This window comes from Acanthochromis polyacanthus, chromosome 3 (genome assembly GCF_021347895.1).
Source record: "Acanthochromis polyacanthus isolate Apoly-LR-REF ecotype Palm Island chromosome 3, KAUST_Apoly_ChrSc, whole genome shotgun sequence".
Classification (NCBI taxonomy): Eukaryota; Metazoa; Chordata; class Actinopteri; family Pomacentridae; genus Acanthochromis; species Acanthochromis polyacanthus.
In genome coordinates, this window is record NC_067115.1 from 8,466,086 (window position 1) to 8,486,412 (window position 20,327).

Consider the following 20,327-nt stretch of genomic DNA (forward strand, 5'->3'; position numbering starts at 1 on the left):
CCGTCTGCTAGAAAGTGACACTGTGATTGTTGAAAGCCACACAATGCAGCCAGTAGATACTAATCTGACAGCACTCACATCAGTTTTGATTTGATAAGATGTAGTAGTGTGTTTAAAAAAAAGAGAGAAAAAAAGGTTTGCAACACAGCTTGTTTTTCTTATGAAAAAAGTGAGTCTTTTTTGTGCATCCAAAAATAAAAAAATCAGCAGTCATTCTTATGTCGCCGGACAGCACTTGAGGCCCTGCAGAGTTGCCCTTTAACAGAGTTCTGCACAGGCTTTTGCACACCTGTAGTTCTGCGGTTGCGGTTTGAGCTTTCACTCGAGTCGCTGCAAAACCGCACGATACATGGCAGGTTGCTGTGCAGAGCTCCTCTTTCACTGTTAAACTAAAGCACGGTCAAATCTGATCGTTACGCCATCTTCAGTGGAGCTGAAACCAATTAAAACATTACTCATAATGCTTAAATCTCCTTTCGGGTCTGTGGCATTCCCCCATTGAGAGACCCTGATTTTTGTCGCAAGTACTACAAAGCTCTCAGGACTGCAAGTTCTCTACTGAAAACAGGAAATCAGAACAATTCCCTGTCATCTTACCCACTTCCCTTACCTGTACTGTGCAAAGGACAAGTTTGCAAGCACACTGTATACCAGATACAACCTCTGCATACCAGCACACTTGTTTTGTGTTCATTTATGCACCACGACCGCTGATATCAGATGTTTTGAAAAATACTTTTACAGTATGCCATTAAAAGCACTATTTGTATATGTTTCAAATTAAGCTTGTGTGCACTGTAACGTCATATTTTTAAAATCTCTGCTCGGGCTGCTTTACAGATCATTTCAGCATTGATGATGCAATGTTAAGTAAGACAAATCTTGTTAGACAAGTCATGCTACAACTTTGTAGTCTGCTTCATACAATAAAGGAAAACTCACATGGTTCTTTCTTCCCACAGCTAACCTACTGCTGGATAGAACATGATTTATTCTGATTATAAGGTTTTTCGAGACACTTTTTTATCTTTATTTAAAAGATACAAAGTCTGTTGACATGCAGGATTCGTGTGTGAACAGTAAAATGGTAGACTTGGTTAGAAAGAGAGATGCAAGGTCAGTTGTTTTGAAATATTTCAGCTACAAAAAGGAACATGTTGCCCACACAGAACCACTGTGACAGTATTGCTTTTGTTACTACTACACAAACTTACAACTAATCTGTTCAGCAACCTTAACACTGATCAGCAGCACTACTGAAGGCCTTGTTTTGTGCTTCTTTTCAGCAAATTAGTGGAAGTCCCATATCTCCTCAGAATGTGTCTTTCAATTTTTCATCTCAAAATACTACAGAGATGGTTGATTTCGTCATGACTGCATAACTCGTGGTTTTAGGGCTGTTCTTAACAGGCTGTTGTGCTCTGAAAACCAATGATCTGCTCCTGTCTCCGCCCACTCCAGGAAGAAAGCTATCAGCTCACAGCAAAACAACTTACTGCACAGGTGCTGATAGCGGGACTTTTTGTTGCTTCTTTCTATCTGCGTGTTCATTTGACATGGAAATACCTCTGAATTTTCAGCACAGCCATTGTTTTTAACTTGTGTTTGGTGAGTTTGCCAGGGGATTTTGACTTTGGAAGGGACTATGAAAGTGACTGCTGGTGATGACGTAGTCTGAATGGATTTAACCTCCAGCACTGTTTCACATTCGTTCTGCTGTTTGACAACAGAAAGAGAAAAATATATGAATAACAGCTTTATTGGGCTTTCGGCTGTATTAAAATGCAGGTCGTGAACAGACAACAGGAGAGAAGCCAACAGATGTAAAGTGTAGCTGAGTTTAGGTTGAACTGAAGCATAATGACATGAAAACACAGTCACACATTAATTAATTAAAGTTTCCACCATCTCTGAATGTCCCTCAGTGTGACAGTTTCCACAGACCTCTGACTTGTTGGCATAACATCAACTCTAATGTTAGCCACATTAGCATTACAACATGCTAACACTGTCGATTTCCATACTGTTGTAGTGACATATTTCAGCTCCCCAGATGCTGGGAGTGCAGTGAGATTTCTGTGTTCACTCTTCCAGCCAACAGCAGAATGTTTTGCTCATTGCTAAGACATATTAAAGTTTTCAGAAACAGCAGTAGAAAGTTAATAAACCTGGTGGACTGAGAGGCAGCTGCTTATTACTCTGGAGGAAAGCAGCGGGGTTATGTGATGATCAGTGTTGGTTTGTCTATTAGTAACATTACTCAAAAACCAAACAGATTTCGATGAAATTTTCAGGGAAGGTCAGAAACGACACAGGGACCAAATGATTAGATTTTGGCAGTGATGCGGCTTATTGTCTGGACCCAGGGATTTGCTGAAGATTTCTGTATCATTGCGAGATAGCAGCACAGCGTCACTGTAACTATGACGACAAGTGAACACTATGTGAGCTGATGATCACATGATTGCGATCCTACTACAAATTGACTGCTGCGGACCACAAATTTTTTAAAGTTTTCATCCGTCAGAAATCATACAATGACTGAGCAGCCTTGGCGGAGTGCTGCGCTCTCCAAGTGCTTGTCTTGTTATGAATGGTTCACCTGTAAGTGGTGAGTGGGCAGAGTCATAAAATTTGAGGTAGACGACTGTCTCTAGTACTAAACTAGAGTAGAAGAAGTTTGCCATTGTTTACGCCATTTACAATATGGCATTTTACCGAATAACTGCATTTCAGCAGTTAGTTTTAATTCCACACCATGAATTGTTCATAATCCAGTTGTCACGGCGATCTCTGTGTGATGAATCATATACCTGTATTTCTGCTTTGAGCTCCTGTTCTTCGCCAGCTTTCTGCATAGTTAGAAAAATTTGAAAGTGCACGATGCAGAATTTTCCACTTGAGAAGGGCAATGTGAAGGGTGTGGCTGCTAAAATGATGGAATTTGTCTTCATGGAGCCACATGGACCTCGTGGACATGACAAGCATAAAACAAGCTTTAGGTAGCACCTGGGTCAAGTTCTAACTGTCTTGTAAAGATGGGAGGCTCACTAGGAGTTAAGGAATGGAAGAAGTGAATGTTATCACAACAGTTTTTCTTTATACCTCAAAGTTTGTAATAAAGCACAGCAAAAATGGAGTATAACTATATGTGCCCTTTAAAACCAGGTCCTCCTCCTGACGCCAAAACTGCTCTGACCTGTCGGGACACTTGACCTCCTGTGATGTTGGGCTCTGGGATGTTAGTAGAAGATCCTTTAAGGCCGGTGGATCACAGAGTGGGACTTCTGTTGAATAGGCTTGTTTCAGCACAACCCATGGATGCTCCGTCAGATTGGGATCTGGGAGTTTGAAAGCTAAATCAACATCTTGGACTCTGTCGTGTTCCTAGAGGCATTCCTGAGCAGTTTTTGCAGTGTGGTGAGGCTCACTTTTCTGCTGGGGGAGGCTGCTGCCATAGTGGGTCCACTTGATCTGCAACATTCATGTGTCAAAGTACCAGACACATGTATGCTGAGACCCAGTGTTTCCTGGCAGAACATTGGGTTGTTAAGCTGATTGGTTTAGAGAGCGTGGGCAAATCAATCATTAGACGAGAGCAGTGACACCAAGAGGAGATTTTGACCATGTGGGAAAACAGAAGTGACGAAGGACAGCAGGAAAAGCCCACATTCACAGAGAGGAATACAAGTGAACAAGTGTTCCTTATTGAGCTTACTTACAGAAGATTCACATCTGGTTGCTTGATTCACATCTGGCGATATGTGATGCCATCATCCACCTATTTTTCTGAATAAAGCTGCAACTAATGATTATTTCCCGGACTGATGATTAGTCTTTGGACTACTTTCCCAATTTATCAACCGGTTGTTTGGTTTATAAAATATCAGAAAATTATGAGAAATGTCCCAAATAGCTTTCTCCACAACCCAAAGATACACACGTGGACAAAATTGTTGGTACCCCTCAGTTAAAGAAGGCAAAACCCACAATTCTCACTGAAATCACTTGAAACTCACAAAAGTAACAATAAATAAAAATTTATTGAAAATTAAATAATCAAAATCAGCCATCACTTTTGAATTGTTGATTAACATAATTATTTTAAAAAAAACAAACTAATGAAATAGGGCTGGACAAAAATGATGGTACCCATCACTTAATATTTTGTTGCACAACCTTTTGAGGCAATCACTGCCATTAAACGATTTCTGTATTTGTCAATGAGCGTTCTGCAGCTGTCAACAGGTATTTTGGCCCACTCCTCATGAGCAAACAGCTCCAGTTGTCTCAGGTTTGATGGGTGTCTTCTCCAAATGGCATGTTTCAGCTCCTTCCACATATGTTCAATGGGATTCAGATCTGGGCTCATAGAAGGCCACTTTAGAATAGTCCAACGCTTTTCTCTCAGCCATTCTTGGGTGTTTTTGGCTGTGTGTTTTGGATCGTTGTCCTGTTGGAAGACCCATGACCTGCGACTGAGACCAAGCTTTCTGACACTAGGCAGCGCATTTCTCTCCAGAATGCCTTGATAGTCTTCAGATTTCATCGTACCTTGCACACTTTCAAGACACCCTGTGCCAGATGCAGCAAAGCAGCCCCAAAACATTACTGAGCCTCCTCCATGTTTCACCGTAGGGACAGTGTTCTTTTCTTCGTATGCTTGGTTTTTGAGTCTATGAACATAGAGTTGATGTGCCTTACCAAAAAGCTCCAGTTTGGTCTCATCTGTCCAAAGGACATTCTCCCAGAAGCTTTGTGGCTTGTCAACATGCATTTTTGCAAATTCCAGTCTGGCTTTTTTATGAGTTTTTTTCAGCAGTGGCGTCCTCCTTGGTCGTCTCCCATGAAGTCCACTTTGGCTCAAACAACGACGAATGGTGCGATCTGACACTGATGTACCTTGGCCTTGGAGTTCACCTTTAATTTCTTTGGAGGTTGCTCTGGGCTCTTTGGATACAATTCCAACGATCCGTCTCTTCAATTTGTCATCAATTTTCCTCTTGCGGCCACGTCCAGGGAGGTTGGCTACTGTCCCGTGGGTCTTGAACTTCTGAATAATATGAGCCACTGTTGTCACAGGAACTTCAAGCTGTTTAGAGATGGTCTTATAGCCTTTACCTTTAAGATGTTTGTCTATAATTTTTTTTCGGATGTCCTGGGACAATTCTCTCCTTCGCTTTCTGTTGTCCATGTTCAGTGTGGTACACACCTTTTCACCAAACAGCAGGGTGACTACTTGTCTCCCTTTAAATAGGCAGACTGACTGATTATGAGTTTGGAAACACCTGTGATGTCAATTAAATGACACACCTGAGTTAATCATGTCACTCTGGTCAAATAGTTTTCAATCTTTTATAGAGGTACCATCATTTTTGTCCAGGCCTGTTTCATTAGTTTGTTTTTTTAAATAATTATGTTAATCAACAATTCAAAAGTAATGGCTGTTTTTGATTATTTAATTTTCAATAAATTTTTATTTATTGTTACTTTTGTGAGTTTCAAGTGATTTCAGTGAGAATTGTGGGTTTTTCCTTCTTTAACTGAGGGGTACCAACAATTTTGTCCACGTGTGTATTCAGCTTACTGTCATAGAAGAGGAAGGAAACCAGAAAATACTGACATTTAAAAAGCTGGAATCAGAGTATTTTGACTTCTTTTCTTGTTCAGTTTTTTAAAATAGATTTTCATTCACCAGTGTGATAATTTAGTTGACAGCTAATTGATTAACAATTGTAGCTCTATTTCTTAAGTTGCTATCTCAGAGCTGTGTGAAAAATACCAGCCACAAGTTTAAAACAGATGTCACATGTGGACTAATCTATCTGTAACAACCTCCCGTGTTCATTTTTCTTAGAAAATTGCGGTATTAAATAATAGACCCAATAGTATCCTCCTTACACAGAAGGTAGCATGTGATCAGCTGTTGTTTCAATTAAAAAACGGGGAATTTACTTTACACCCACTGCAGTTTCCAAAGTATAATTCCACAGAAACGGCCAACTGTTTCGTGCTGAACGAGCTGAACTTATCTTGATGAAAGCGGTGTTGTCAGAGACGTGTTTTGAGATTCTAAGAAGGCATTCAACAGTTAACCATAACATTTTACTTTCAGAGCTTAATAAATTTATTTGTCAAAGCCCTGATGACATTTGCTAGCAGTCAATTATGTATCAAATTAATCACCATTTTTGTTCAGTGTATATATTTAGTGTATTATTGACCTTTCTCAAGTGTGTCCAGATTTGTGACTTGTGCACAATTTAAAAAACAAACATATTGCAGTCAATCTGGCAGCTGCAATAATCTTATTGAATTTACACCTGAGCTTCACATCATCTATAGCAGTTAAAAATTATTTACCATTTTCCAGTCCTTAATATACATAATTTTTCTTTCAAATGATAGCAAATATCTGTTTTGTGTATATATGTATGAATATGTGTAATTTATATTTTATTTTTTGTGCTTTAAATGCAGTAAAATATCAGGGAATAGCATAGTGTTATGGTCATGTGTTGTAAAAGAAAATAACCACTTGATAAAAATACAGATTTTTGATGTGACAATATTTGACTTTTTTGCGGTTAATTTGTAAATTAAATAAATTTATACTTTATGTAACTATATAACTTTTAACAAAACAGAGAAAGTCTGTAAAGTTATTTATTGTTTTCTATATTTTGAAAAATAAAATATTGCAATATTTTTCCAATGTCATGCTGCCCTGATTTCCATTAAGGATAAACATTTTGCAACAAACATTTTCCAAAGCAACTACACAAAACATTTCTTTTCAGGGTAGAAAAGTTTATTGGTATAAATATGCAAAAATGAAATTCATTTTAAGACTGCATGTTTATGACTGTTCTTCAAGCTGTTTTACGATAACATGAAAATCCATGTTTAAGCAAACCTCGTTACACTGTGTACACAATTACGGTACATTTAAAAGTTTTCCTGCTGAAAACGGCAATATTGATCATAACACAGAAATGTTCTAAGCGTACTGCTTTTGATTTGATTGACAGCTAGCAAACTTGAGAACACCGGTAGTCGAGCATTGTACAGCATTGATGATCGTGTGATATACTTAGAGGTGGACTGAGCCGTGCCCAGAGCACCCAATACACAAGTATAATAAAAATGCTGATAATAAATAACAAAATTAACTACTACTAATGACTACAAACTCCTGAGACAATACTGTCACTGTAATACTGATACAGAGAGTAAACAAATATTCTCCTGCCGAGGAGATGGTCACCTAGCTCCACTCTTCACAACTCATTTTTAAAAAAATTGCAACATGCAAAAGTAACAATAAAAGCAACAATGACACTACAATACAAAGGACAAAGTTAAATATAACACTGAGCAATGTTTGCTTCATGTGACAGACTTTTTTCATACAGCCAGTCTTAATTCGATCTGGTATCTGCCAGACCTAGTGCGAGCGATATGTATCAATATGTGCTGAAGAGGGCCTGTATGGATTCTTCCAAATGGCAATGTGGAGAAAATATAGTGCTTTCACTTGGGCTTTTGTGGCACATTTTAGCAGCCATTGACTTTTGACAGGATCATTGCTTTGTCGGCTTCAAGTGCAGATTTTTCATATATTCAGGGCGTGTCTGTGAGCTTCAGGCTTGTTCACATCGAGCCCATCTGAATGCTCCTCGTATGCTTTGAGATGAATCTGTGCAATATCTGTAATCGGAGGCTCATATCAGAGACCAGCAGAGCAGCTCACAGCCTCACAGCTCACAGACATTCTGCTGTAGGACTCAGTGGGCTGCTCTGGCTCTGCTCGGCCCCTCTGACGGCTCACTGGTCGTGGCGTCTTCCGTTTGAGCAGAAGTGGTTTCTGAGCCTGTGTTGCTGTCGCTGGTTCCCTCCTCCATGGCTCCCTCTGGGACGCTCTCCTTGTCCTCAGAGACGCCCTCCTCGCTGCCCGGGTGAACCTCGAGCTCCTCTGAGGCTTTCGGCTTCCCTGAATCACAAAAACAGGATGAAACATTGGATGCATTTTGTTTGGTTTCCTGTGATTATTTTTTGTATCTGTTGATATTTTTAAAGGCAAACTAAAGACCTACCTTTTTAGTCAGGCTTTTCACTGATTTGGTGGATTTCCTTAATTTATTATTACTTTTGTTAGAACTAATTCCATTTACTGATATTTATTTCTTCACTTATTCACATATTTCAGTATTTAATGTACAGTTCATTAGTTAATGTTTTGTCATTTCTTATTCTGATTTTATAATTCGTTACTTCTATCTGTCTATCTCTACTTTAATAATAAATTTTTAATTCCATTTTATTTATCTCATTTTATCTCACCTCGTGTTTCCTCGTTGCACGTGTTACATATGAAAGCCTCTTCTCAGCTCCTCAGTCCCTGTGCCTTAGAGTCCTTTATGTATTACATGCCTTTGTGGGAAAGGGGTTGTTTGTACCATTTCATTGTGTTTTTATTTCTGTTCAGCACTTTCTATTATGGTATATTTTTATTTCTATAAAAGTGCTATATCACTGAAGTCTGATTGTTTCTATACTGTGTGGATTGACATGGGAGTATCCTTGAAGAACTGAATAATTCCAGTCATTGTTGGACTGATGAGGGCTGTTGCAGTTTGTGCTGATGTATCTGTAAGGTCATTTTCTTGTGTCAGTGGTTATCAAACTCTATTAACTGAAATGCTTTCGGTTGCTGCTCTGCGTGAATGACGGGATGCAACGGTAAACTTTGTCCTTTGTTCACATTTCTCAGGATGTTCTTTGACTGTGAAACCTGCTACATGTTATTCTGGCATCCCCACATACAGCCTACATTTATTTGGATTCATTGGACTTCCAGATCAAACTGACGTCTTCTTCGTATGGCAGCATCTGATGTCGCCCAGCGCAGCTCACCTGTTGTGTCTGTGTTGTTGGACTCTGTGTCCTCGCCTTCCTTGTTGCTGCTTTCGCTGACAGAGTTTGGCTGGGACTTGTTGCCATGTGTCGCACAAATGTGTTTTTCTTCCTCTGCTAAGACACATGTGGGGGCCTCCCTCGCACCTCGCTCTCCTGCATCCTTCTCACGTTCTGCCATCCGCTTGCGTGCTGCCTCTTCTGCTGCAGCGATTTCTGCAGAGATCTTCTCCATGTCCACTTCTACCTTCATGCAGCACAGCTAAAAACACAGTAAATGGGAGAAACAATCATTTCTGCACGTACTTCTTAAACATGTACTCACTGGGCTCATTATTACAGTGGTATTCTTCTGAACATGCATGTGCAGGTATAAGTCAGTAACAATACACCGGAGAGTAATAAAATTATATAACTGAACAAGCTGTTCTGTTCCAGCAGGAGACATGTTCAGTCTTGAAAATGCTCTGTGGCAGTCAGTGAATGGATGGTGTTTGAAGCAGTAAAGGATAAATGGCGCCACCTGTTGTGAACACCGGACACTGCACTCTCCTGCACAGAGCTGCATCTTAGAACAACAGTTATTATGGGGCTACAAATTGTAAATGATGACAGCTATATGATTGCCAGAACATGTGGATGGAGTTAACCACAGCGGGTGGCTGCAAGGCAGATGGAGACTGGCACAAACCCAGCGCTGCACACTACATGCAAAATGAAGCTTGCGTGCAAGTAAGCAATGACCACATTTAATGTAAAAGATGCCTTACCCTTTTGAGCTCATTTGTGAACGACTCTGTGGCTTCAATGAATTTTCTTTTCTTGTCCTGGTGGCGGTCTTCAATCTGAAGCAACTCTGCCTCCAATTTTCTCTGCGACACGAGACATACAGGCACCACAGTTATTACTTAATAAGCCAAAAAAACAAAGCTGTCAATGTTAGATGAATCCATTATGTGAGGACTCAAAGATGGAAACTGGATCCTACCTGATGCACCATCAGAGACTGGACCTGGCGTTTAAGGACCTGCATGCGAGCGGTAGTAACAACCGAGCGCACATCTGGGACGACACTCTCGCTGAGGATCTCGCTGATCAGGCGGTGGTTGCGTTGGAAACGAGCCGCGGCTGAATGCTTTATAGAAAAGCCGTCGTCGTAATCTGAAGATAAGAAAAACATCCGAGTCGTTACACTTCCCGGAGGAAAAGTATTTTCATCCACCTGTCAGAAGGCAGAGATGTATTCCTCAGAAGCAAACAGCAAACTGTGACAGAGCAAATGTTACAAAACAAAATAACGCAAATCCTGCTGCATCAAGACACTGTAAACATAAGGGGGATATTGCTCAATATTTATACAGAGTTAGAGTTAAGTATATGCCATTATGTCAAAACACATCCTTAGGCAAAGCAGAGCCGTTTTTGTTAGGTGAATGGGACAAGCAGTTAATTATAACCCGCAGTATGTGGACAGATGTTTCAAGATGTAGTCTGCAATTTTCATTCATCAGCAAATGTTCTTCTTTGTCTTAAATGTATACTCCTGTGCCTCCTTTAAATACAGAATGATGGGGCAGTAAGGTAAAATCCAAATACAGAGCCTTAAGACAATAATCAAATCTAGGGGCTTTTTCCACACTCTGCGGTCATGAAGAATTAAATCCAGATGGAATCAAATTGGACTTATATTTTGCTATTATTGTGATTTATGTTTGCATGTGTACTTAGGACAAAAATACAGACCTATAGTCCTTTTAAATCTGCCTCAACTTGTGATCCATGATTATGATGCATATCTACTTGCTCTGTTTGTTAGGATGTATGGGGAGAAAAGCGTTTGTATACAGCTGTGCTCTGCTTCGTTAACCCTCTGAACCCCAGGGCGACTAATCAATATTGTGTGGCTGTGTTAGGAAAATTTACCAAAACGTAAGCTTAAAATTTTTGTAGAGGTTGTAAAAGTAATTGCGAACAATTTTTTCCATAGTATTTAAAGTCACATTTTTTCTAGAATCAGTAACACCTGTGGGTACTTGTGGGAAAACTGCGATACAAGTCGATTCCAATGTTTTTCATTTTGTAACTTAAATCAGAGAAATTCAAGTTTTGCTTTTTCTTTTTTAAGGATTTTTGTGCATCATAATTGTCTCTTTCTGCACAGAAGACTTTCTGAGCTCTCTCTACTTTATACTGAAAAAAACAAGCCCACAATGAGTAAAAATGTGACGGGAGCAAAAAAAAAACCAGAATCTGCTTTTGGTGCAGAGGGTTAAATAAAAATCATTCAGTGTATTTGCCATTTGGTTACCTGCTAATTTTTCTATTTGGCACCACTGTTCAACAACAAAAAGATGGCACTTGTCTTGGCTTTGTTGTGGCAGAACTTTGCTCTTGCTGGGCATCACCTCAACTTTTCCACGCTAAGCACCCGTGTGGGCACTATTGAAACTTTCCATGAGAGCAGAACTGAATCTCATGTGCCATGTTGAAAGTTTCAGAGGTGCTCAGACACCACAACAGGAAACAGTCATACGTTCTGCAGGTGGTGTGAGAGATTTAGGCGCATCTTACATTCACAAATTCAGCATAAATGAGTCTCATGACTGTCTGGTACTGTGGGATATTTTTCAGCACTGCTCCTCTGCCTTGCGACTGTTGTTGAGCTATTTTGCATTACAGGTTTAATCTAAAACCACAGCACTTCCTTAGACACTGCAAACCACACAGGCCTTTCACAAACACATTTTAAAGCAAACTATGATCTATAATTTTGCTGATGTTCTGTCTCGGTGGGCTGTTTTGATACTGATAGGAACAGAACATGAAAAGCTGGTTAGAATTTCTGAAAGACTTTATTAATAAAGCAAAAGTATGTAGCCACCCGGTGAGTTAAATCTTATTTAATTGTTGCCGTACGTGCAGTCTTTTGAGAACATAACCCACTGGGACAGCAGCTTTGACTTTTTTATGGTCTGGGGTGTTTCTAAATAGCAACTGTTTTATCTGCAGTTTTCCTGTACATCATTATCTTCTACTGTAGCCTAGCCAGACCCCAGACAGGCATCATTTCCTTGAGGTGGGTGTAACTCAAACGTCTTCTTCTGGCTTGTATGTCTAACATGCGTGTGCGTCAGTCTTTAAAACAACAGAGAAAAGAATGTAAATTTTGCAATTATGTCTTAACCAATGCCAGGAATACCGACAAAATGTAAACACTTGCTCAAAAACAAAGACAAATTTTGTCCCCCTTTGCAGCTCGAAAGGAGAAACTGCATTTTCATAGGTAGCTTTTAGCAAAAATGTGGACGGCTGCAGCAGTGTAGGAGGAGGGAAAAAGATAACACATTCTCTGGGTGTGCGGACTGGCAGCTCTGTGTGGTCGCGCTACAATAATTACAGCTCTGTCACAGTGTTCTAAACCTTGGGAGACAAAGCATTTAGCTGAGTGGCCTTACCATCTGGATCCTCTGCTGGCTGGATACTCATATAAGGCTCGCCCTTGTCCAGTCTGGACTGCCTCTGGCGACTCTCCTCTTCCAGAGCTGCCTCAGCCCGGCTTTTTGCATTGACGTAGGCCAGGTAGGCTGGTGAGTTGTGATAGGCCTTCATGCTCTCATTATACTCAATCTACAGTGGAAAAAATGACAGGAATGACGAGGAAACAGAGGAGGCAAGCAGGCACAACATGTGGACCCTTGTTTCTATCAACTATGACAAGATTAGGAAAGAGGGACTGTTAGACAGAAAGGAATGATGACTGGAGGGACCCACAAGTGTTGGGGACACAGCTACTGGTCACCCATCAGAAAAACCCCATAAACACCACTGGTAAAACAACCAACCTTCTCTGCTTCGTAGTCATTCAAATAATCCTGTTTCTCCTCATCAGTGAGGTCCCTCCACATGCCACCGATTATCTTCCCAATTTCCCATAGCTTCAGATCAGGATTGGAGGCTTTTACTTGATCCCAAACCTGGTGATGAGAACCAGACATGGGTGTGGGGTTGGGTTGGAGGGGCTATACGTGGTTATCTCTTTGCAGAGAGGTCACAAACCAGAGGAGGCCGTGTGCTTTAAGCTCCATCTCCAAGCTGATAAATCCCACTACGTGATATGGACAGTCCTAGCTTAGTCTTGGCTTAATTTCGCTTCACACCTACCTCAATAAACAACTATTAGAGTCATAAACAAAATGTACATCTTACTTAATCTGAGCTTATAGAATATCTTATAAATCAAAGCATCCCTGCCTTCCAACAGAGCAAATGATGATGCAAAAGGCAGCAATTACACACTGTGGACTTACCTTTCGACTATATCTCATATATGGCATCAGTGGCTTATCGGGTGGCTTGGGTGGCTTTGGGATATTTATTCCAGAGGAATTCTGATAAAGAAAGAAAAAGAGTGACCTTGAGGGATGGCTGCTCTTGAGGGTCCAGGAAACCAAATAATACATTGCTGCTAAGCTCAGCTGAGGCTTGTGAAACTACATGCAAATGCGTGGTTATGCAAAAAAAAACACAAAGCTATCAAAAAAGTGAGAATTAGATACAAGATGCAAAATAATTCAGTTGAATTTCAGTTGACCTGATTTAATTAATGACAGTTTGAGGCCATATATTAGTCAGAAAACCCACAGGCTACAATGGAATAGCGCTGACTCTGAAAAAAAACAAAACACAAAAATCTCACTTAAGCTGAGATTTGCCCACTGCGAGACATAATGCCATTATCAGAGTCAGCCAACCACAGCTTGCATGCAGCGACTAAATTACTGCTCAGTAGCCAGAGCCATGCCAAGCAGCGAGTCTGTAATGCCATGGCAACACTGATGGCATGGGTTACTTAACATGGCTGTCAGAAATGCAGACTTTGAAAGGCAGGTGGTATTTGAATAGACACAGATGGACTCTGAGCCAGTCTGCACTGTGATGGAGGCAGCAGAGGGAGTTTGGAATGATATGCAGTTCAGATTCAGTCTCACTAACGGAGCGAGTTATGCTTTGCACACCGACTGTTCTGCAGCATCTGTTTTCTGAGCAGTGAAAATGCAAAAATACATTGAATCTCATTTGCTCTGAACAAAGCAGAGGTCTATCTTGTGAAAAGCTGCAATGCTGTTAATGCTTACACAGGCTTCTGCAGTGTCTTAATCCAGCTAAGCAAGCCGACTGCTGTGTGAAGCTAGAAATTTCTCCTTTAGGGCGTGCCTTATATTTTCATCCACTTTGTATTTTCTATGTTATTATTCATACCGTTACCCGACTGTTGCTGCTTTGGCTCCCTCCCAGTCTGTAGTTGTTGTAGGCCAGATGGCTGTATGGGTTGTACCCCACAAACCCGGTAGTGTTGGGCATTTGCTGATGAAAACAAATGAGACAGAAACACGAATGAGAAAATGACATAAAAGGAGGAGTAGGGGAAAGCCTAAAACAAAACAACAACAAAAAATCAAAGACACCAATGAAAGAAGACAAGAAAATGCAAAATAAACTTGCATTCATGCTGGGGCTATAAGAAAATAATCCCAGAAGCAGTGGTGTGTCAGCACATCAGTCTGTCTGACTGAAGCCCTTTTCAGACTCCTTTTGGTAATCTGCAGAAACTGAATCTGTCTGCTTCATGTCTAAACAAGGATGCTGGTCACTTTTCCATAAAAGGTCTAAACCTAGTACCGTATAACTTCCAGTGAGTCACATTAACAGACGCGCGCAGAACTCAAGTTGTGTGAAGCAATTCTGTGAAGGCTTTTTCCACATTTCAGCACCAATACCGGCCCCAAAACATCACAGAGAGCGCAAAAGACACAGTTTTGTGTATCAGAATCCCCAAACATCGTTCTCATTAATATCTATTAAGCTACAAACTGAAATGTAAATAATAATAAAACTTCACCACAATAAAAACAGACACTAAAAGATTTGATTAATGCTATTCAGCAGGATCCATATGAGTGTCTCCAACAGTGTCAGAACCTTCATTAAATACTTTAGTCTGATCAGTCTGGGTCAGGCTCTAATGGAAAGTAAGTAATTCATTTTCTTTTACTTCAGACATAAAGTCACAGTTTATGAAATCATTTGTTGCATCGCAGTTGTTCTGAGGTGTCAGGATATTTTTATTGTGTGTCTGTTGGTAAAGTGGTCGTTACATTATCGTTAAACTGAATGTTCAGTGTTTAAGTAATAATAAATAAGACAGATTTAGTCTATTGTTTATTACTGTATTATACATCACTTGGTGCATTGCCTTATCCAGTGTAAATGACAAATGCCATACTGTGATTCTCTCTGTTACTGTGGTGAGTTTATCCGATTTTTTTCTTAATAGGAGCTGCAGATTCAACTAAAAATGCATCTAAATCGCATACTTTTTCATTTCAAATATATAAGCTGCTCTTACAAACCCTTAAGCATTGACTGTCATAGCGTATAGCGCAAAATTAGTGCCTCAAGCTTTTTTATACTTGCACAAGACACCGTGATGAAACTGTGTAGAGGATTATGGGTCACAATGCCACGAAAAGTATGCTGGCTAACATACTGAAGAGTCTGACCAGATGTAGTAGGACAGCCAGGTATTTTTGACATTTGGCATACTATGAATTGAGGTGCACTAAATCTTTTTTTTGCCGTACTACATATGTATAGTAGTACTGATACTGGAACACACCCATATGTTTATAATTCATAAACTGCACTAAAATAAAGTCATTTCAGTGGCGCTACACTTAGAAATACTTACAGTTGTTGGGGCAGGGGGAGGTGGAGGAGCATAGGATGGTCTCTCTGTTGTGGAAGAAAAAAATCCAAATAAAACATCAGCGTCAGTCCAGTAATGCAGACTTTCAAGTTTAACACTTCAATACTGCAAAACTGCAATATTTTGTGTTTTCTTACTACATCATTAACACACTAGCAGGAATTATCTGTTACTTACAACTCAGGCATTGCAGTATTGTTATATCACTTGACATGCATTTACTAAAACAGCAGGACTCGTGTAACTAAACATGCATTTTAATGTCAACATCCCAACCACACAGGTAGCTAAAACACCCCCAGCTCCTTACTTGACATTTTAGCAGAGAGCAGGAGGAGGAGGTATCAGTCTGTGCCGGTCATTGGATCTGAAAAAAGCACATTTTAAAGCAGGTAAACACCGATGAGATCAACTGTGTTGGACACGGAGGTTCATACAAAGCACAAAACAAAGGGATGCCGATTATGACAGTCAGTTAATCAGGCAGGCTAAGGCTCACTAGCATCGACGTTAGCTCGAAGTTGGCAGTTTGTACAGATTGGTAGGTTGTAGCTTCATGGATAGCAGTACAATAAATAATATCGGTGACGCTGAATGTTTTGTTATGATATATGAGTATTTGAACACAATAGTAGGTGACAGGCACTGGTGGTTGAATGCTAAAAACGAGCTGTCAGTTAGCTAGCCAGCCAGTATGCTAACGTTAGCATCTATTAGCCGTTAATGTTAGCTAAGCACATTCACTGCCAGGTTGACTTTTCTGCTGCAGAAAGACAGCAATACATAATACGTGAGCAAACTTTTAATTGTGGTGAACTACAATTTAACGCTATTGTAGTAGATAATCGATGCTATGTGGCTAGTTCATGACCTCAATTGGGCTAGCTAGCTGCTAGCATAGCCACCTCAATGAAAAGAAAATGACAGCTGAGATATTAGCATGCAGCGTCAACAGAGGTTATATAAATTCCCATAGATTCAGACAGTGGCGAGCTAAAGTGACGGGCAGAAGACTCACCCTAAAACACCTTTTGTTCCCCACCACAGTGTGTGCGTTGTGGCTTTTTAACAGGGAGGGCTACAGCACCTGGCAGAGAGAAAGAGTCCCCACAATAAACGAATGAAATGGGGTCCACTCGAGTGATTCCTGCAGAATCTTCCAGAATTGCACCCCCACCCTCTCCTTATTACAGCTGTGCCTTGGCTCGATGCTGATGCTCATCGCCCTCAGCTGTCAGTGCTGCAGCCTCTTGCATATTGATGTGGCAGCAGGGACGCTTTTTTATCCTCCAGGATTCATTCACACAAGGAGAAAATGTGTCACAGCAATGCAGAGCTGCTTTATTTGGCATATGCTTAATAATGTAATACATCAGAAGCATGACGCAGCCTCCGGATTTTCACAGAAGCACAACGCTGACCTTCACTGTTGACCTGATAAATTAACAGTAATGATAGCATCCATGTCTATAAGGTGCTTTATAAAAGACTGAAATATACTAAGCATTAGAAAAAACATTCAGATATGACAATACGACATTAATATAGACAGTAAAACATTGGAAAGAGCAAAAAATAAGCTGAAGTGTTACAAACTGAAGTAGTGACTGCTATTCCAATTGGAAAAAGTGGAATTTGTTTCAAAACACTGGGGCTAAAACAGTAAAAGCATGTTCCTTCTTTGATTTAAGCTGGTTTTGTTGGACTTTTAACCACATCAAATGCAAAATAAGGGGTTAAAAGTTCAAAAGTGTAAAACCAGATAATGCACAGATATAAAAGCTACTGACCAAAACTTAAATTGAAAAAAATCTGCAGCCAGTATAATTCAGAAAGTACTGTAATCGTGTTCTTTCTGCTGAGTTCTGAATCAGCTGGAAAATGGCAACTGCGATATTGTTCAAAAAAGGTGAATAATAAGTTGCAGTAGTCCAGGTGGGCCTGAAAATGAAGTTGTGTTTTTGGGCCTTGGTTTCTAATTTGTAGAAGGCAGGACAGAACCAGTCTTTACATGCTGATTAAAGCTAAGGTTTTAATCAAAAACATACAGAAATTCATGACAAAAATGTGCCATTTCAGTACAGATGCTCTTTTTAGTTCAATTTATTTACATTGCACCAATTTACAACACATTTCATCTCAGTGCACTTCACAAGTGCAAATTTAACAAAAAATAATGAGAGAAACCCAACCTGCACTAAGCTTCCTTTGGATATTTTTAGAACAGTAATTCTAAAAGGTAATAAACTCAGATTGTCATATAAAAGAAGGTGGAATGATTTATTATGTCACCGTACCGTAAGTTGCATTATAGACGCTTCACGGACTATAAGCTTTAGAGAAAATCAAGGTTGTCCTGCTCCCTATGTTGTTAGAACTGAAATACTTTGCATTCTTGTTCACATTGTTTGAAAGCCGCCCAGGTCAATAGTTGTAATAGTGTGTTCCCTAAAGATAACAAGCCAAAGCCTGCAGGATTTAGCCTACATCTCTGCCCATTCAGCCCGAATAGCTCTTGTTGTGGATCTGTTAATTGATTGTGTTCACTGTGTCCCCGTTGCTTTCTGTTTACACTGCACACTTGAGAGCTTATTTTACTTCTGCTTGACCTGCAGGCTGCGCGATATGCATTCAGACACTGTTGTGGTCCCATCTCCAGGTGTGGGGCCTCACCTTATTTTCGTTCACCAGGGGTTGGTCATGGAGCTGAATGGAAGAGAGGAGCAGATTCCAGGTAAGGACGTTGTTTGGTGTTGGACATCGGCGACAGACTGGAGGTGAGGTGGAGGTCACATGCCTCCTGTAAGCTACTGTGCAGGGCCTCCCAGGCACAGCTGTGGGATTGTGGATGCCCAGAGGCACAGCAGGGCCTGTGACATTTTTAAAATCAGCCAGAAGAAAACCCAGAACGCTGTTCTCGTAATGCAGATCCAGACTCAGCTCTTAAGCCAGTAGAGCTCTCCAAAATAGACTCAGGCAGTGGAACTAAGCAGACTTGAAAGTTTACTCTGGTGGTGAATGGTAGAGGTATTTTTAGAAGCTGCTGCACTCAGATTATTATGATGTATCTTTCCATAGGTATTTCTTGCACAACTGCCTCAAGTATTATCATTAACCTGTCTGTCTGATCAGCTCAGGCTCAGGGGAACGTACTGTCGTGGATTACTGCCTATTTTTTTTTGTGGTTTCATAAATGCACAAAATTTAAACCTTTTTTAGTATTTGATGGAAAAAAGGAGGAAACCTTTGTGCACATGCTGATCATTGTAACTTTAGATGTGTGTGAAGTGCATCCTAGCTCATTATGATACACCTGCAAGCGTTTATCTGCTGTTTGGATTCGCCACCGAATCTGTCGCTGCTTTCTGCTGATTTGGAGCTCAAAGGTGGACAACGCTGTGCTGTGTCTAACAAATCACACGGAAGTGTTTAGAAATAGTCACACATCATCACTTCTTCTATCTGTTGCCACGACTACAGTCTGACAATAAACTGAAATTAGAGTGCCCCTCGTTGCAGTGACATTCCCAGACAATAGCAACTTCCCCCAGGAGGAACACTGCACCCGTAAATGTCACAAAAAACTCTGAAACAATTTCAGGAACATGATAAAGACTAAAGGTGTCAACCTGGACTCCAAACTCCACAGATTCCAATCCAGTCAAGCATCTGTGGGATGCACAAGAACAATCAGATCCATTAAGGCTCCGACACAAAACCTACATAAACCTATATTTTAGATAAAGATCTCAAATTTAGACATTCAAGTTATTTTGTGACCAAAATATTTAGCAGAAAATTGAACTGAAACAACAAATATACTATATAGACTGTAACTGTGATATTTAAGAAATTAGATGTTAATTTAATGTTAATTATGCACATGTGATAACATCATAATACTCCATTACCATCTGGTAGTATATAAACTACTGTCATGGTCTCCACCTCCATATGTTTGTTTTCAGAGTGGAATTAATCTACCAAAAAAATGGAGAAAGAAAAAAAACAATAAACAAATTTAAAGCAAAATTTGAATGGTAGCATTAATATAATTGTATTTTTTCCCTAATTTTATAGTGATGATATCTTTATTCTGAATTCTTTGTGAAAATCATGTCATGACAACCGTAACTCAAATGCTCAAATGAGCCTCTTAAAGTCAAAACTAAATGCACTAATACACTAAACTAATAAAGATTAAATGAAGCAGTGTGTAATGTAGGCAAGACTTTATGACAGATAGCAATTTTAAAAATGTGTTTAACCCTCTGAACCCTAAAACCAAGCCATAAAAGCCCTGTTATCTTAAAAGAAATGCAGAAAAAAATTGTCACAGCCAGAAACTATAAATACGGATAGATTTGTTAAATATGTAACTTAACAGTGTGTTGTCAAAAAACTTAATCAAATCTTAAATCAAATTACTTTATTCTGCATGTGTGATTTAAGTATATGCCAAAAAGACACTGTTTGCATTACGCAGATTTTGTGTGAAAAAGAAACAACAAATTCTGAATTCCTCTGTGAAGTCCTGACTCGGTTACAACCAACATCCACGTGACAAAAATTCAGACACTATTCGACTGAACTGCAGGTTCAAATACGTAGCAGTGGGGAGACAAGTATAGAAACAAATTAAAAA

At 39.9% G+C, this 20,327-nt stretch overlaps 2 protein-coding genes across 7 annotated transcripts in view; one reads left to right on the plus strand and one right to left on the minus strand.

Annotated features, from left to right (window-relative positions):
- Positions 1 to 6,789: 6,789 nt before the first annotated feature.
- LOC110950656 (SWI/SNF-related matrix-associated actin-dependent regulator of chromatin subfamily E member 1) lies at positions 6,790 to 16,768 on the minus strand. Of its 6 annotated transcripts, none has more exons than XM_022193373.2 (11): positions 16,701 to 16,768; positions 15,993 to 16,049; positions 15,665 to 15,708; positions 14,182 to 14,280; positions 13,224 to 13,304; positions 12,759 to 12,890; positions 12,372 to 12,543; positions 9,905 to 10,077; positions 9,687 to 9,788; positions 8,917 to 9,178; positions 6,790 to 7,993 (listed from the first exon to the last, which is right to left on the minus strand). In XM_022193373.2, exons 2-11 carry the CDS (start codon positions 15,997 to 15,999, stop codon positions 7,788 to 7,790), a joined length of 1,278 nt encoding a protein of 425 aa, XP_022049065.1. In that variant the 5' UTR covers positions 16,000 to 16,049; positions 16,701 to 16,768; the 3' UTR covers positions 6,790 to 7,787. The 6 variants fall into 6 exon arrangements, with proteins under 6 accessions (XP_022049065.1, XP_022049061.1, XP_051801188.1 ...); XM_022193369.2 differs by having other exon boundaries at positions 14,176 to 14,280; XM_051945228.1 differs by lacking the exon at positions 14,182 to 14,280.
- The window catches only part of LOC110950654 (zinc finger protein Aiolos-like), a 44,852-nt gene continuing 40,485 nt past the window's right edge, over positions 15,961 to 20,327 (plus strand). Inside the window, exons 1-2 of the mRNA XM_022193366.2 lie at positions 15,961 to 16,074; positions 18,298 to 18,416. The gene's annotated coding sequence lies outside the window, so the exon portion shown is untranslated. The remainder of the gene's footprint in view (positions 16,075 to 18,297; positions 18,417 to 20,327) is intronic.